The sequence below is a fragment of the Choloepus didactylus genome, chromosome 8, assembly GCF_015220235.1.
Source record: "Choloepus didactylus isolate mChoDid1 chromosome 8, mChoDid1.pri, whole genome shotgun sequence".
Lineage (NCBI taxonomy): Eukaryota > Metazoa > Chordata > Mammalia > Pilosa > Megalonychidae > Choloepus > Choloepus didactylus.
In genome coordinates, this window is record NC_051314.1 from 25,315,869 (window position 1) to 25,334,984 (window position 19,116).

The 19,116-nt window shown below is 38.2% G+C and overlaps 1 protein-coding gene across 1 annotated transcript in view; it reads left to right on the forward strand.

Moving 5' to 3' along the window:
• The window catches only part of LOC119542578 (putative tetratricopeptide repeat protein 41), a 120,455-nt gene that overhangs the window by 2,512 nt on the left and 98,827 nt on the right, over window positions 1-19,116 (forward strand). Inside the window, 3 exon segments of the mRNA XM_037847353.1 lie at window positions 9,747-10,751; window positions 14,212-14,392; window positions 17,449-17,663. Of these exon segments, the coding sequence (XP_037703281.1) occupies window positions 9,968-10,751; window positions 14,212-14,392; window positions 17,449-17,663 (1,180 nt within the window). The 5' untranslated portion in view covers window positions 9,747-9,967.

Genomic DNA, 19,116 nt, shown 5'->3' on the forward strand with positions numbered 1-19,116 from the left:
ATCAGTAGTCTTGCTCTAATCTTACAGGAAACAGAAATGACTGGAAAGATTTATCATTAAATCATTTAATGTCAATTCTAAAATTAATATAAAATTAAATAAATTAATGCAATACATTTATTGAAAGGAAATGATCTGCCAGATACTGTTGAAGCACTACGGACACATTTATCAACCAAACAGACAAAGCTTGTGGAGCTTACTTTCTAGTGGGGGAGACAGAATAAATAATAAGTACCGTAAGTTAGTGTATTATATAGTACAATAGAAGGTGATAAGTATGGAAAAAAGAATTAGGACAGCGTAAAACAGATCAGAAGTGTTGGAGGGATTTGACAGTGTAGGTTGTAATTTTAAATATGGTGATCAGACTGGCTTCGAAAAGGTGACTTTTAAGCAAAGACTTGAAGGAAATGAGAGACTTAGCCCTGTGGGTCTCTGGGGAGAGAGTCAGGTAGAAAGCTAATTAGGAACTCAACAGTATTGGCTGCTGTGATTGTCATTAATACAATTAGATAAAAATCATATTAAATGAAGAACTTGGGTTAGGTGCTGGTGCCCTATGTATTATCTATTTCTGGGTAACAAATGACCCTCAAATTTAACAGCTTCAAACAGTGAACATTTATTATCTCATACAGTGTCTGTAGGGCAGAAATCTAGGACTGCTCACCTGGGTAGTTCTGGCTCAAGGTTTCTCATGGAGCTGCAAGTCAAGATGTCGGCCTGGGCTGCAGCTATCTAGGGCTTAACTGTGGCTGAAAGATCTACTTCTAGGATGGTTCAGTCACTTAGCTGTTGTTAGGAGGTCTTGGTTCCTCATTGGCTATTGGCAGGAGGCTTCTGTTCCTTGCCACATGGACCACAGAGCTGCTTGAATGTCCTTTTCCGCAGTGTGAGTGATCCAAGAGAGAGCAACGGGGGAGCCACAGTGACTTATATTACCAACTTCAGAAGTCACCCACCATAATTTCCACAATATCCCAGTGGTTACACAGGTTAGCCCTATTCAGTGATGAAGGGGTTTACATAAGGATGTGAACACCAGGAGGCAGAGATCACTGGGGCCACTTTGGAGGCTGGCTACCACATCCTAGCTGCAAGGAAGCTGGGAAAGGTTGTATCTGTCATTTTCATCTTTTGTGAGAGATGGGCTCTAGTTCAAAAGGTGGGGATATCCTCAAATGGCATTCAGATGCATTCAGATACTATTCAGCCAAGAAGAATGATCAATATCCATTACCTGTTTGAATAGACTAACAGATCAGTGCAACAAAAGGGAGAATCCAGAAATAGATTAATACATGACAAAAGCGATATTTCGATTCAACGGGAAAAGGATAGTTTATGTATTTTATATATATGATGCTGCCTTTGATTGCTGTCCATCTCAAGCAAAATAAAGTTGGACCCTGACCCTATACCATATAAAAACTAAACTCCAATTTAGAAGAAAATGAGAAAACCTGTGAGTACAAGCGAGGGAAGGGGAAACTTAACCAAGATTGAGCATCCAGAAAATACAACTGAAAGCCTAGGCTGCTTACCAGGGCTCTTCCTCCTTGGCGGGCCCCAAACTCCACTTTTTGTTTTTCTGTGAGGCTGCTTTTCAGTCTCGATTCTTCTTTCCTTCTAATAATCTTGGCTCTGTGTGCCATAAAAATCAGCAAATACTTTGAAAGGAAAAGCAACAGATAATGTAGGGCTCACTTCTCTAAATTTCCCTTCTCACTGGGCTCTTGGTTTCTCAAATCCTGGTTGCCTTAGTAGCTGTCTGACACCTTGAGACAGATTGCCAAAGAGCTTATCCGGCTTCTCTTGTTGTGCTGGTAGGAGAATTGGTCTCCTTCATATCGTCCATCACAGTAGAATGTAGATACAGATCTACACAGTAGAAGTAGAAGTCCTTGGTTCCATTTTAAAGTTTGAAAAAAAGCAAATTTTCAGCTAAGAAGTAAACAGTAATTACTTTCTTGTATTAATTTTTGGTTGTTTTTCATCAAGCAGTTTATGTGATGTTATGCTTCTCAACTATGGAACTTTATTATTTTTCACTATAGAACAATAAATGTCCTCCTAAATATTGGATGTAAATGTAATTATAGTTTACTTTACATCCTCTGTGTACCTTGTTTTGACTAGTTTTAACTATAATTTATAATTTTGCATTACTTTCTGCCCAATCCTTACCACATTACCCTGATTGAGAATTATTTTTTTATATATAAAATGGTTGCATTTGCTAATAAAGTCTGCTAATAAAATATCTGAGTTCTATGACTTTCTTGCATGCAGTCATAAAGTTTAACCCTGTGATAAATTCACTACTAGTCTTGTAGTTTATATTTTATTTTCTATTAATTTAAAGTAAACAGAGTCTGTCTTAGAAAAACAGGTCAATTAAAAAGTATCTACTGAGTTGTTCCCTGTTAACTTCAGACACCAGCAGGGCAAAAGGGGAACTGCATTTCAAATAAGAGATTTGTTAAATTTAAAATCATGGTGAATAAATTGGATATTTTGAACAATAAAATTAGTCATGTTGATAATTAGGGATTCATAGAGTTTTAGAGCTGGAAGGAATCTTAGAAATCATGTAGTTCCACATCTCCCTCTTTTGATTTTAGGTTATAAAACTAATACATTTTCTTTACTAAAAATAAAAAAAGCCAGTTAGCTCAGGAAAGTTTAAAGTCAAAGATAAAAGTTCCAGGCTCCCTAAACCTCACCATTCCTATTCTTTAGAGATTACCATTGATAGAACTTCCTTATGCATCCTTCCGGAAATTTTTAGTGGCTATACACTGAGTGTGTATGTAAATGTGTTTGTAATAAAATTTAAGCAATAAGTGAAATTCTTTAACTTTCAATTTTTACAAGATAAGTGGAATGCTACTCGACACACAAGTTTATTCCATTTAATAGATCTCGCCTGTAAGGATTTACATTGCAGCAGTATTTATACTAGTTTTTAAAACTGGTAACAAACTAAAGGTCTCATTTCTTTTTATCTTTTTATCCAATCTCCTATTTGATACACATTAAGATGGTTTCAAGTTTGTTAGTATTACAGTCAGTGTTTCAGTGAAAGCTTTAATGAACACAGCTTTTCATATTTGTGCAAGTTTATCTGGAGGATAAATTTTTAGTTAGTGAAATGTTCAGGGCAAAGAGTATGTGAATTTAAATGTTCATGGATATTTACAAATTGCCCTACCAAAAAAGGAAGGCTGTACCATTTTATACTCACATCTCAATCTCCCACCCTCCTCCTTTTTCAGAAATTTGAGGTCCAGAGAAATCTAATGAGCCCCTAGAGTTAGGTAGTGGCAGAACAGAGTGGAGCTCAGATTTTTAAATTTTCCTAGTGTTCTAGCCATCATGTACTTCTTGATTACTTACTCTGTTTGAAAAAGTTTGAAAGGCTTTTTTTTTTTTCTTTAAGAAACTTTTTTTTCTTTAAGAAACTTTTTTTGTGTGATTTCAAAAGTAACAAATGTTTATTATAGATATTTTGGAAATTTAAAAAAAAGGACAAGGAATAAAATTAAAATAACTTACATGCCTTCATTCAGATATATCATTAACATCTTCATGTTTTTATAAATATTTAGCATATATATTTTTAAGTTAAAATAGGTATTTCACAATAATATCATTTTGTAACTGTCCTTTTGACTTGCCAATATATGGTAAACCTTTTCTCATGTAGATACTTTTACATGAGATCTTTTAATGGGTGAACAATATTTTGTTATGAATATACCAAAATTTACTTACCCAATTTATTATTGCTAGACCTTTGGCTTTTTTTTTAAACCATTATAAATACTGCTGTAGTGAAAATCCTTATAGACAAATCAAAAAATTACTAGCATTGGAAAGCTTGGGAAAATTTATGCATATTTATTTTAAGGCTTTTGATAAATACTGACAAATTGCCCTCTAGGAAAGTTATACCAATTTATATTCCCCCCTAATTTACATTTTAAAATGAGAAACTTTAAAATAAGATATAGCCTCATAGGTTTCAAAGGTAAAATTACTAAAGTGAGATGCTGTGGCCATTGCGGGGGTGGGGGGTAGGAGGGATGGGGAAAGAAATATGAATATAGAAATTTCTAAGCCTTAAATGTGGAAAGAAATTTCTGAAAAGGTTCTGAGGAATTTTTGACCAATTAATAGATATTTCCATAACTTTTAGTCATAAAGTACAGTAATAAATATCGTGATCCTACTCATATCATAGAATCTGAAGCCAAACATTTGAGGTAGAGGTAATCGAGCAATAATGGGAGCAAACTGCAGAATCTAAAATATAAATTAACTGGTGATAACTTAATTAAGAAAAATGTTGAGAAAGATGTTTCTTTATGAGAAGTCCACCTTAACAGTGTTAAAAGAAAACAAATTTTTTTAAAAAATCATTTTATGAGGTGCTTACTATGCAAGGCCTCATTTAATCCTACCACATACATATAATGATATTCCAGATTTACAGCTGCATAAAATAACATGAGAGTCAGTACCTGAGGCAGAGTTTATGTAACTCGAAGGCCTGTCCTTTGAACCCAACCATGTGGGAGGGCCATAGTGGTGTCACTTGCTGGTCTAGAATATGGTCTGTTTTGGTGCTTGTTTTGTGTACACCTGAAGAGTCCGTACTCTGATGTTGTTGTGTGCAAAGTTCCACAACTGTCCATTAGGTCAAGTTGTTTGATAGTATTTTTCAGGTCTTCTATGACCTTGCTGATTTTCTGTTTACTTGTCCTATTGATCATGTAGTGAAGAATTTTGAAATTTCTACCATTATGAATTTGCCTATTTCTTCTTTCATTTCTATCAGTTTTATTTCAAGTATTTTGAAACTCTGTTTTTTGGCTCGTCACCCTTAGGATTGTTATATCTTCTTGGAGTATTGACTCTTTTATCATTATGTTCTGTCAGTTTCCATCCCTAGCAATATTCCTTGTTCTGAGTCTACTTTTATCTAATAATAATATAAATCCTCCATTTTACTTTTGAATAGTGTATACATGGTATTCATTCCCAGCCTTTAACTTTTAAACATATCTCTTTATATTTGGAGTGGATATCTTCTAGGCAGCCTGTAGTTGACTTTTGCTTTGTTAATTCTGACAATCCCTCCCTTTAAATTAATGTAGTTACCCCATTTACATCTAATTTAATTATTGATATTATTGGATTTAAATGTGCCATCTTAACTACTTGTTTTCTATTGGTACCATCTGTGTTTTGTTTATTTTTATTTTTCTGCCTTTTGCATTGATTATTTTTAATGATTCTACTTTATCTCTACTATTGACTTATTGTATCTCTTTAAAAATTCTAGTGACTACCCTAGGGTTTACAATGTACATCTTTAATTTATCAAAGCCTACCTTCAAATATTATACCCCTTTACATATAGTGTAAGAACTTTACAAAAGTATAATTCCAATTCCTTCCTCTCATTCTTTCTTCTATTGTTATCATACACTTTACTTTTACGTGTGTTGTAAACCACACAATACATTGTTCCTTTCCTTCCTGTGAGAAACAAGCACTGTTCCTAAAAAGGAACAAACACTCACCGGATTGTGGAGAAGAAAAGAATTTATTCATGGTCTTGCAAGAAGGGGAGCCCAGCCAAATATGGGGGTTGGTGCGCAGAACAATAGATTCAGCAGTATTTATTCCCTAAACCTAACTGCAAGTCCCTCCCCTGTTTCTCCATTGGCTGGATATTCTGGAGGTTACATTCTATTTGACAAGCCTAACTAGCTCGGCCAAATTTGAAACATGCAGCCCACCCAAATTGGAAACATTTGAAATAGGGGCACAAATTTGCAACACTAGTAACCCTTGGAACAAATCTCCACCCCTGACTATGATGGGTATGCCCAGGCCTCTTTAGAGCCAGTCTGGGCTAGTTTGGTAACAAGTTATGAGGCTATTTTGAGAACCTCTATTTCGAGGCTCCACCCTGCAAGGATAGTAGATAGTGGGCGGATAAGCAGGGGGACTGACTGTGGATAGTGGGTGGATAAGCAGGGGGACTGACTGTGGATAGTGGGCGGATAAGCAGGGGGACTGACTGTGGATAGTGGGCAGATAAGCAGGGGGACTGACTGTGGCTTACAGTCTGTCTTTTTAACCTTCTACCAATTCCTTAACTGCCCCACCCTGCTAGGCACACCTGTCCTGTGTGAAAGCTAAACTTAATCTCATTCTCACATTCCTTCCTTCCTTCCTTCCTTCCTCCCTTCCTTCCTCCCTTCCTTTTTCTTTAGACAGTCAGTTGTCATTTGGAGTCATTAATTTAGAAAAATGTCTGTCATATTTACTTTCATTTTTACCATTTCAGCGTTCGTTATTTTTTTATGTAGGTCAAAGTGTCCGTTTATTGGTCTCCTATGTCTGAATAGCTTCCTTTAACATTTCTTAAGCACTGATCTGGTGATTCTCAATTCTACTTAGCTTTTGTTTGTCTGAAAGTCTTCAGTTTTCCTTCTTTTTTGAAAGATATTTTCAATGGGTATAGAATCTGGGTTGACCTTTTTTTTTTTCTTTAATACTTTAAATAAATCACTTAGCTGTCTTTTGGCTTGTATAGTTTCTGACAAGATGTCTGATGTGACTCTTTGTTCATCTGTATGATGTTGTTAGGTGGTTTCTTTCTTTCTTTTCTCCCTCCCTCCCTCCCTTCCTTCCTTCTCTGCCTGGGTTTATCTGAGGTTTTTGGATTTGTTATTTGATGTCTTTCATTATTTAAAAAATTTTCCCAGTCATTTTCTCTTCAAATATTTCTATGCTTCATCCTCTCATTCTTTTCTTCTGGTACTCCTATTACATGTAGTTGGAATGGGTCATATTGTCCCACAACTTCTGGATACTTTGTGAGTTTTTTTTTTCTTTGTGTTTCAGTTGGATCTTTTTATTGTTCTGTCTTCAAGATCATTGATTACTTTCCTGTATTTAGTCTTCAAACTCTAATGAAAGGATTCTTCATTTCTGTTATGTTTTTTTTTATTTCTCATATTTCCATGATTCTTTCTCATAGTTTGCATCTCTTTGCTGAAGTTTTACATTTGTTCACACATGTGTTTCACCCTTTTCACTAGATTCTTTAACATATTAGTCAGGGTTATTTAAAAATCCCTGACTAATAGTTCTAACATTTGGGTCATCCTTGAGTGTGGTTCTGTTGATTGGTGTATCTCTTGAAAATGGATTACTTTTCTTGGATTTTTGTGTACCTCATAATTTTTAAATTGAAATCCAGACATTGTATGAAGAACTTTGAAGCCAAGATAAATAGTATTTACCCCTGGAAAATGGCACACCCCTTTTTCTATCAGTCTGTTAGTGTGGGGTTTTAGTTAGTGTAGTCAGGAATTGAGCTGGGTTTAGGTTTTGTTGTTGCAATCATTACCTTTGTTGCAACAGAGGCTTGTCTCCTCAACTCAGCAAGACCACTGTGATCTGCCATGGCTTCTCCTTCTTGCACCATTATCTAGGCTATGCCTCCAAGATGAAAGATGGGATGATCAAAGGGCATATCTCATTTATTTCCCTTTTCTCATTGATCACACTCCTATATGCCTGATGCCCAGTGTCTGAAAACAGTGATTTCATATGTTTTAGCCAGTTTTCTAATTTTTTGTCAAGGGAGAGTAAGTCTAGTCCCTGTTATTCTATCATGACTGGAAGCAGAAGTCCCATAACACACAGCCTGCTATCAGTGATTGTGCTTTTAATCCTCTTAGTTATTCCCTTAGTGAAGCCCATTTTGTTTGTGTTTTATTTTTCTTATTTTTTATCCTATCATAAACAATGCAAGGAGCATCTTAATGATTATAGTTTTTCACTATTTGGATTATTTCCTTGGGAGCGATTCCCAGAAAGTAGAACTATTGAGTCAAATATTATAAATACTTTCACAGATTTTGCAATGTATTCCAAATAGCTCTCCAAAATTACTGATCTTCAATGCCATAATCTAAATAAGAAATAAACTTCATTAATATTTTGAAAGCTATAGTTTTAAAAATCTCTATCATTGCTTATTTTAAAATTTCTTTGAAATCTAGTAAGGTTGAATGTTCTATGTTAAGTATTATTGTATTTTTTCTTTTTGTCTATTCTATCTTCTGCTTTCCTATCTTCTAGGGGCTCGATGTTTTTCTAAAAGATAAAATTATTTGTGGCAGATATTTTATATACTCTGTTGTTTCCTTTTTAAGTTTTTTTAATTTTAATGTAGTCACGTATGTCCATCTTTTCTTTTATGATTTCTTCTATAGCTTAACAGTTTTGGAAGTCTCCTACAGATTTGATTAATATTAATTATGTTTCTTTTCATTTACAAATTATGTTTAATTATTTTACTCAACAAATATTTACCTAGCACCTACTCTGAGCCAAGGATTATGCTTGGTGTTGGGGACACGGTGATGAACAAGATAGAAATGGCTTCTAATCACATGGCATAGGGAATAGGAGATGGTAGGCATTTGCAAGGGCTGATAATCTAGCTCTAGCCTCCGACATGGCAGGTGGAAAGTCTATTAAACATCCATGATGTTCTATTCCATGATCTTTTAGAATTTTTTTTTCAGTAAAATGGCATGAGATTGGGGCTTAGTTTTTAATTTTTCTAAATTGCCACCTATTTATTACAATATTGTTGATTGAATAGTGTTTCTCACCCATTAATTTATGGTATCTTCACAATGATACATTAGAGTCTTACCTCTATAACATGGAGGCAAATATGTGTGTTCTGGGGTCAGGGTGGCCTGTGTTCATATCTAGGCTCCCCATTAGCTAAGTGTTTTTGGACATATTGGTTATCCTGCCTGAACCTTCATTTCTTCATCTATAAAGTAGGGTGGTAATAGTATATTTATCATAGGATTATTGTGACAGTTAAATACAAAGGCTTAACATTTTTAAAAAAGTTACTGTGTATTATATTGTTATATTATTGGCAGGTGAGCTTGATGAAAAATTGCCCAACACTTTATAACATGACATGCTTCTCTATAATTGAAAGTAACAAACATTAAAAAAAAAAAAAAAGCAACATTTGGTATGAAAATGAGTTATACCAAGGAAAAGCTCCTAAAACTAAGAAATTTTAGTTGTAAGTTTTTTTCTCAGCTCTTGCAAACACATCTGCATGGTTGTTGGAGGGCATGAGTTTCTCTATTACCTCAGTGGGATTGAATTACCAGCATTTGTATGTGAATGGAATGTTGTAAGAACCTGCACAATTTTAAGATTAAAAAAAAAAATCACAGAACTCCATCAGGTTCTTAGATCCAGACTTCACTGCCTCTCAGATGCCAGTGGCATCCCTGCACTTGGGCCTTATGATGTTTGTTTCTCCTGTGTTGATCTTGGATTCACATTTATTTTCATTCTTTGTTCTGGTCATAGTCACAGGTTATCCTTGGCTTGTTCTGCCCCCGGATGCGTTTGGCTCCTTTTCTGGACTTTCATTCTTATCTCACTATCAGCTTTTTCCCTTTGCATAATTTCAAAGTTCACCGGGGGCAGAGGCAGCAGCTGGCGGAAGGATCACTAGGCAGGTGGAGTGGGAGGCTGGGGAATGAGGAGAGGCCCTGTGTCCGGTGTCCACTCGCCTTGCGGGTCTCAGTTCTTCAGTCAAGGCTTTGGTGAGAATAGAGGAGACTTGAACTTCCTGTAACCCTAAAATGAATGTGTTTTTTCTTTTTCAGTCCTAACTTAAACTAGATTGTTTTTCAACTCATCTATCTGTGGATTGGCGTCTTTCACCTTCAAGTGTTGTTAAGAAAGAATCTAATTATTTGGGGGAAAGATTTCTTCTGTTTGAGCAAACCTAATTAGGAGGAAGCCTAAGAAGCAGTGGAAGTCAGTGGCTGTGCCGGGATGAAAATTGTTACATTTTAAGCGTGACTTCCTTCTCAAGCCAAGTGAAATGAGCCAGGAGGCAAATGAGGACATAGAAAGCTATGCCCAATTCATTTTAAAGCCTCAGAAACCCATTCAGCCTTATAGCTGCTCAACCCTGAACGATTTTCAAGAAGAGAGAGACTTTTTGGCGAACCACGTCTTCCCTCAGCTTAATGAACTCTGCAATTCCCGGGGCACATATTTCAAAGCTGTGGACTTGAGGGGATCAGCGGGGAAGGCCCTGGAAGCCTCATCCTCCCACCTGCTTAGACAGCAATCCTGCCTCCACTCCCAACAGCTGAAGCTCTGTCTCGACTATGTGAATAGCTGCTTTCCCTTTTTCATCTGCCTGCTGGGTCACAGGTACGGAGACTTTCTCCCTGACTACTCACCTTTCATATTCTCCCAAGCCAAGGACTTGTCGAGTTTATCCAAAGTAGAACAGAATCTCTATGTTGCTGCGAAAAACGGTTATCCTTGGGTCCTGGAGTATCCTAACTGCAGTCTGATGGAGTTGGAGATCATCCAGGCAGCATTTCTGAACAAGTCTCAGTTTCAGTATTTTTACTTCAGGACTGGAACCGCACTGCTGAAGACTTTAGATGAGGACAGGAAGGAGATGCTGTCTTCAGATTCTCTGAAGAACATGGAAAAATTAATGATTGGAAAGCTTAAGGCCAAGATCATTGGCAAAGGGCTCCCTGTGAGGTTTTATAGAGATCTCCATGAGTTGGGTGAGCTGGTTTTCAAGGACTGGTTGCTTGTGATAGAAAAGCTTCACCCAGACATCGTAATGTTTGAAAATATAGGTCAGTAAATATAGAGATAGCTGAGTCTTTTATCAACATGAGGTTAATGTTTTGTATGCCTTCCCTGGGAAGGGAATTTTTAAATGATAAAATTGTTACTGTATTCCCATGGCATGTATTTCTCTATTTTGAAGATTTTTAAAACTGAAAATATGAGCAAATAAATGGGTCCTAGAAAATTATTTAGGAAGTTAAGGAGGTTGGAGAAGGCCCAGAATATCTGAAAGTTAGCATGTAGATGTAGAGCAGGGGTTCTCATCCAGGCCTCATGTGCCCTTCAGGGGACAATGGGTCATGTCAGAAGACATTTTTGGTTGTCACAATTGGGAGAGTGCTACTGGCATCTAGTGGGCAGGGATGCTGCTAAACATCTCATAGTGCACAGGACAGCTCTTCCCTCACCAACCCAACAAAGAATTATCCAGACTAAAACGTCAATAATGCCGAGGTTGAGAAACCCTGATCTAAAGGAAAGAGAAAGGGCAGAGAACTGACTTTTGGTGCTTCTTATATGTTATCACATTTAATCTTCAAGGTTTAGCCCTGCAAGATAGGGACTATGATCCCTGTTTTACAGATAAGCAAGTGGAAGTTGTGGTATAGCAGCTAAGTGACTTATCCAATGTCACATAACTAGTGAGGAACCAATCTAGGATTTGAACCCATGTCCCTCTAATTCTAAAATCCGTGCTTGTTCTCTATGATGCAGAGCATGGTCCATGAACCACTGACCATGCATCATCTGGGAACTTGTTAGAAATGCAAAATCTTGGGCTGCATTCCAGATCTACTGAATCAGAATTTGCATTTTAACAAGATGACCAGGTGATTCACATGCACACTGAAGTTTGGGAAGCGCTGCCTGACATCATATTGTCTCTAATGAAATAAATGATTACTTTTACTTTTGAAAATAGTGTCTCAGAGACATGTAATAGATTAAAAAGAGAAGAACAATATCAAAGTATGGCAGATATTCTTCACCAAGACAGTATTCAGAATGAATCTGTGAAGCCTGTAAGATTATAAGAAAAATGGAACATTTATATGCATATGTATGTTTTGGGGATAGGGAAATGGTCTCTGTCTTTGATCAGATTCTCAAATGTTCTGTGATCCAATGAAGGTTATGAATTACTGATGTAAGGGCATAATTAATGTACGTATGCAAAATGGTAGCCAGGGGTGCATTCTCAAATGCTAGACAGGCAACAGGGAGCAGAAGGGTCTGTTGAACTTTAAATGTTGACCCACGTAAAACCATTGAACTATGTACAATGTTTAGGGGCAGGGTAAAAACAAAACTCTGTCTCCAAGCCACATCGTTTTGGAACCCTGGGAAAGAGCACTGAATCAGCCATGACTCTTTTAGTTGCCAGTGATTCAAACTGGCTTTAAAATAAAAAGGGAATTTATTTGCATATTTAACTGCAAAGCCCAGGATTTGGGCTGGTTCAGCTCAGGCGTTATCCAGTGGCTCAAATAATGTTACAAGTGTTCTGGTCTCCCCTTCTTAGCCTGGCTCTGCTGTCCTAATGTTGACTCAACTCCCTGGCATCTTCTTCATGGAAGGAAGATGACTGTAGCAGCTCCAGGTTTAAGCCCAGCAGAAATGGCTCAAAGTCCTAGCACTGAGGCTTTCTGTCCCTGATTGGCCCGAGCTGGGTCATGTACTTATGCCTGGTCCAGTCGTTGGTGCCAAGAGAATGTGATATTCTGTCTGGCTAGTCCTGGGTCATAGACCACCAGAGGAGCTGGCGGTGGAGTGAGACCCACTGGAAAACCATGAACTGAGAGTTGAGGCAGGGTGGATCCCAAAAGATAATCTAGGGCTGTTACTGAAACTAATGTAGGGTGAATGGATGCTGGGCAGCCAAAAAATACCTAAATTTTTGCTAGAGGCTTGGAGTTTTAGAAATTGACAGACATGGCCTCAGATCCTAGATTCTTCATGTCTTAGCTGTGTGACATTGCACAAATGACTTAATATTGTCAAGCCTTAGTTTCTTCTTCTGTAGAATGGGTTACCATTAACCACCTTGAGAATAATAATGTATGCAAAGCACCTAAAGACTTGCCTGGCACATTTTAGGCCGAATAAGTAGCAGCTGAGAATGAATAATAACACATGGGTTCTGGAAGGATAAAGACATTTAGCTAAAGTCTGAAATGTGATTTAATATTGATATTCTCTGACTAATCTGACTAATCTCAGTGTGAGCCCCATCCATGATTAATATTCACTAATGTATTCAACAATCAAACCTTTCTTAAGGACTTTTCCTGGATTAGGGACAGTTTTTTTCTCCATAGTATTCTCAGTCATTGATTTTGGTTAATATTGAAAGATTAGATTTTAGACTTCATTCTTGAATGTGTGTATGTGGACTGTCTGAATTAGAAGGTACAGAATGGCTGGATTATAAAAGAGGCTTTAGAAAGATGTGCTATATTCTTTCTTTTGTGAATCTTCAATACACTTGAATCACCCAGGTAGTTGCCAAACCTCATACTCCACAGCTGGGGTAGTGATAGGCCTTTGGGGCAGGTGCTAGTTATTGCAAGGCTATGTAGACCTATCAGTTTTTACTCTTGACCCTTAGAAGCACTTCTGAGGCCCTTGGGGATACAGAAGATTAGTGGGTAAGGTTCAGGATTAGCTCAAGAGGCCACTGGACTATGTGATCACCCCAAATTCTCTATGATATTGAAACTTGAAGCTGACCTTGGCCAGATTATACATCCTCTAGGTCTGTTCTGGCCCTAACCTGAAACACAGGGCAGCCCGGTTAACTATGGGGGTACAAGGTGAGTATCTTGGGAACTTATCAGGTTAACTTAGTGGTGCCTCTTCCTGCATTATGTTGATAACAGACCCTCCCCCTTCAACAAACCCCAGAAAAACACCTGGGGGAATATGGAGGACTTTTTTAAGCCATCCAGAACACACTCTGACTTTTATTAGGTTATGATCGTAGAATCATGTTGATCTGGCCCTACCCCTTATTTTGCCAGAGAGTTGAAGGAACTTGCCCTTGGCAGAGCTGCAACTGTACCCATGGTTGTCATCTGTATTAGGACATCTTAGCCTAAAAATACACCTCACTCCCCCAGCCCTTACCATGGATAGACACACGTCCCTACAATAATGAATTGGGTAACTTTATACTAAGCTAACAGTCTGAAAAGAAGAGAATATATGAAGCAAGGCCAATTTTGTTTTGCCCTTGTCATTCTGAAGTCATGATACAAATAGCATTAGGAAGATTAAATGGCTTACCTGTAGTTTGCTTTCATTAGCATATGGAAAGAGTTGAGAAATATGGCGCCAACATAGAAAGAAGGTCATTTATATACAGAGGGCAGATACCTTCCTGGGCATTTATAATAACCATCATAATTGAAAATGTGAAACTACAAGTCTAAGATATTAAAACTAATTTTTTTTTTTACCACAAAGACTACAAGCACAGCTTTGAACGTTCCTATCATGAAGCGTTTATTGAGAAGTGCAAGGAAGTGTTTGTTATTTCCAAGGAGTCAAACAGGACCTTTGAAATCTTGGAAAAGTTTGCCTTAAAGGATGTGGAATTTGATTTTAACAGTGCAGCAGCAGGTTCCAGTTTAGACTCTGTTCTGAGGTAAGGTGTCAAAAAATCCCAAACATTTTCATGGGGCCCAAGCAAACAGTCTGACTTTGGTAAGTGGGATCCCCCAAATTTGAAATGTCCTCCCTCACCTCCCCCATTTGATGCCCATCCCTTTCTGCAAAAGAGGTCCCCTAAAATCCATTCCTGGATTATAATTTCCTTATCAGATATCACTGTATATTTGCAGTTGTTTCCTGGTTGTTTCATCCAGTCTCATCAAGAAGCTTATAAACTCCTGGAGGGCAAAGAGTTGCCTTCTTTTTCCTCCCCTAAATCAAATCTTGTCTAATTTCTAAGAACAGTTAAATGACTTTAAGGAGAAGAAACTAGATTAGGAAATATGAATAGTGCATGTGTATATTACTGTATAATTTACAAGAATTTTCCACATATATCATCAGCTATTATTAATTATGTTCAGATATCCAGCCAGCAGTTATGGAATGCCTACAGTGGGCCATATCATTATTTGTGTTTGTGGGTAAGGAACCGGGTTATTTTGCCCAATGTGCACACTAAATTGTTTTATCCAGTGTCCTCTACAATAAACCCCCCATGTATTTTCTCAACTTTGGTGGTGGCATACCCTGTTCACTACCCACAGGCATGGAGAAGCTGAGATCTACAGTAACAGAATCAAGTTTGTGTTGTCCCTCCCAATCTCAACCCTAGGACTAGGGAGGTTCTTGGAATGTTTTATTTCTTCCATCCTCGTCCTCCAGCTCAAACACAGAGCTTCCAGCATTCTTAAGTTGGTGGGAATCCACGCTGAGAGGAAGACTATTTGTTTGGTTAATACAATATGGCACTCAATCAAATTTTTCATGACTACAAGAAAAGCATATAGATCATGTGTTTAAAAACAGGTTTGAATAGGCAAATCCACAGAGATAGAAAGTAGTTTAGTGGTTGCCAGGGGATGGGAGTAGGGAGGAAATGGGGAGAGATTCCTCCAGCTCACATGGGGTTTCTTTTGGGGGGATGCTAAAAATGTTCTGGAATTAGATGGTGGTGATGTTTGTATAACCTTGTGGATATAGTAAACCACAATGGATTTTACAATAGTGAACTTTATGTTAAGTGAATTATATCTCAATTAAAAAAGAAACTTAGGTTTTAATTTTAAGTAGTTCAGAGAGGTGAGAATTTTAATAAATTTTATTACAGTTGAACAACTTAAATTGTTGTGCCCAGTGAAAATACAGCAATTGAATAGGTCCTCCTGATTAGCTGTGTGGAAACATCAGGGCTTTGTTTGCTTTGCCATTTGGAAACAATGCTTTGTACTTGAAGTTCCTGATTAACCGTGTATGGGTAAACAGAAAAGGAGTGTTTTTTTGAAGTTTCAAAGCATTGTCTTAACAACCAACCATATAGAGAAATGGCATTCTTTTTTTTTCTCTTATTTTGAAAGGAGCCATGGATTGCTTTGCAAGTTTTTCATTTTCTATTTGTTCTTGAGACGAAATCAAGACTCTAGTCTAATTATAAGAATGCCTTTATATTTGTATTTTTACTTTTGAGTTCACCTGTCACTTATTTTGCCAGCTGCCAAGAACTGTTGAACTAAAGTAGCATATATTCCTGCCTCTGTGGGACTTACGTAACAAATACACAAAATATGTAGAGTTAGATGCCCTTATGTGCTAGGGAGCAAAATGAAGTGGTGAGAGAAGGAGGGCATGTGGTAGGGTGAGGGAGGGCCTCACTGAAAAGGTGGCAATCGGGTAACCACGGGAAGTAGGTGAGGTATCAAGCTATGCAAATATGGATCAGAGGAGCATTCCAAAGTGAGGGACTAGCACACGCAAAGGCCTGGAGGCTAGAGGATTGGTGAGGAAGCCATTGTGGCTGAAAGGAAGTCAGAGTTGTAGGAGGGTGGCAAGGGGTGAGGCTGGAGATGTGCTGTAAGGACTTGGGCTTTCACTCTGGGCTTTTCCAACTTTTGAATGGAAAGTGGCCTGATCTGACTTATTTTAACAGGCTCAGTCTGGCTACTTGGTTGAGGATAGACTGAAAGAGGGCAGAAGTAGAAGTAGGACACAAAATTAAATCCTACCATTCAAATTCTATGGTGAAATAAAGCAGTAAATTCTTGTTTCCTAATTCATATTGATGGAGATGGAATTCTTATGAAGCAACTACTATTTAATGTCCCTGCTTTAGGTTTTCCATTTTAATGTGTTTTGATCATCTTGCTTTGCTGAACCTGAATGTCAGGTTTATTTATTTCATTCACCCACTCAACAGTTTATGAGTAGGAGCTCTGCTAGCCACTGACTATCCAGTAATGAATAAGATAAGCCCAGTAACTGCCCTCATGGAGTGTACACTTGTTTATGGCATGGCAGTTATGTAAAGCACACAGCTAGAGTCAATATGCAGCGATATTCACAGGCCTAGGAGTCCTCTGCATATCCAGAAGCTTTTTAATAAAAAAAGCAATGGGGCAAGCTATATCATGCTCATGCCAGTTCAAAAAAATCATATTTCTACAGTACTACAAAGCTAAAACACATTGGTAGAGGGGTAAGCTACTTCTCAGTTGCTAACATTTTAAGTAATTGAGATGAATTTCCAATTTCATGATCGTCAGGATTGGTGGGAATTCTCGGCTTCAATTGTTTATTCCCTCCCCATGTGACATTACATCTCGGATCAGCCTAGTGGTGGTGGTGGTAACTCAAGGGAGGAGTGAATGGGGCAGGTGTAAGAGGGATGGACTGGTGTGGGAGAGCCTTTCTCCCCGGACCTATGGGCAGATGAGGCCCTGGATGTTACCTGGGTTCCTACTGGACAACCCTGGTATCTTTGGGGCTGGAAGGACCTTGAGGTTATCTTCTCTCTACCCTCCTAATTTTACATAGGGTAAACTAAAGCCCAGTGTGTGAATGACCTATTTGGGACCACTTGAGGCCAAAATGGGGACTCTTAGAGGTAAAATGTTTGCAGGAAAACTAACTTCCTCCTCCCTCCCTCCCACCTTCCTTCCCTCTCTTCCTTTTTGGTAAATATTCCTGACTACATTGTACCCCTTTATTTTTCAGAATAAATCCTCTTCCAAATTACAAGTCTATTTTTCTCTTGTCTGGAGAACGTGGCTGTGGGAAATCCACTCTGATTGCCAACTGGGTGAATAATTTCAAAAAGAAATATCCAAACATTTTGATGATCCCTCATTTTGTTGGAAGCACCTGTGAAAGCAGCGATATCATGTCTGTGATTCATTACTTCATCACAGAATTACAGTACAAAAACTATGGTAATAAAATCAAAACTTTTAAATTCATTCAGAAAATATCTGGTCAGTTAGAAATTAGTGGTTCTCGCTTCTCCTTATGTGGGTATTATTCTGTTGTTCTAATCTAAACCTCTCATATTGTGTCACTTACACATCTACTCACCTCTCCCCCTCACAGAGTTAAATTTTCATTCACTGATTCACCAAATATTTGAGTACCTCTATGTGTCAGGGCAGTATTCTAGACAGTGGGGATACCACAGTGAACAAATGGACAAAGACCTTTACCCTCCTGGAGTTTTGATGTTATGGGCGAAAAGGGGGACAAAGAGTTAACTAAATAAAGGTATAGAATATTAGATGACGGAAAGTTCAATGAAGAAAATTAAAGCAGGGAAAGAAGATAGGCAGTATGTGTGAAGGAACTGGTAGAATTTTAAATAGGGTAGTGGGGAAATCCTCCCTTAGAAAGCGACATTTGAGTAAACACTTGAAAAAAGAGAAGGGAAGAAGCTGGGCAGATATCTCAAGAGATAGCATTCCAGCCACAGGAAGTAAGTGCAGGACTGAGCCTCTCAACCGTTGCCCCTCCTATTCAGTTCAACAGATATTTATTGAGCATGTTCGTTAGTTCATTTGTTCATTCATTCATTCCAAAATATTTATTGGTTGCTTGTTCTGTGCCAGGCACTGTTCTGGGTGCTGGGGAGATAGGAGTGAATCAGGCAAATAAGGTCATGGATCCCATAGATGTTATATTCTAATTGAGAGAGGCAGATCACAAATAAATAAGAAACCTATTAAATAATGATAAAGCCATGAGTTATGTGATAAGGGGACAGCGTTGCTTTAGGTTGCATTAGTTAAGGACTATGTCTCTGTATTAGTTAGGGTAACCCTACCTGTGGCAATAAATTCCTTTTCAGTGACTTTTCAAATGGAAGTTTAGTTCTCACTCAAGTAGCACTCTAAGGTGGGGTTCTCAGGTGACAACTGACTTTCCTCCATGAGGTGATTTGGGGCACAGGCTCTTTCTCTCTTGAGGCTGTGACATTCATGAAGGCCTCCGAGTCTTCTGCTTTTGGCGAGAAGTGGGGAGGTGGCTCTGGGAGAAAGAGGGTGGGAAAAGAACACCTCTTCGGTGATACACATCACTTCCTCTCCTTTTCTCTTGGGAAACCATAGTCTCATGGCCACACTGGGAGTCAAGCAGGGATAGGCAGCTCCCCCTCACTGTGGAAGGGGTGCATGAAATTTTACGGGTCAGGTTGCCATCTCTGCCACACTCTGGGGAAATCTCATGGAGAAGAAGTAGCCAGGCACGCGGAGAGCAGAAGGCTTCCCAGGCAGAGGAGCAGCTGAGGTAATACTGTTTGCAAGCGGAAACGAGGTTGAGTTGGCTAGGAAGGGAAAGAAGGCCGGCATGTCAGGGCTGTGGCAGATTGAAAGGGGACTGGTAAGACATGAAGCAGGA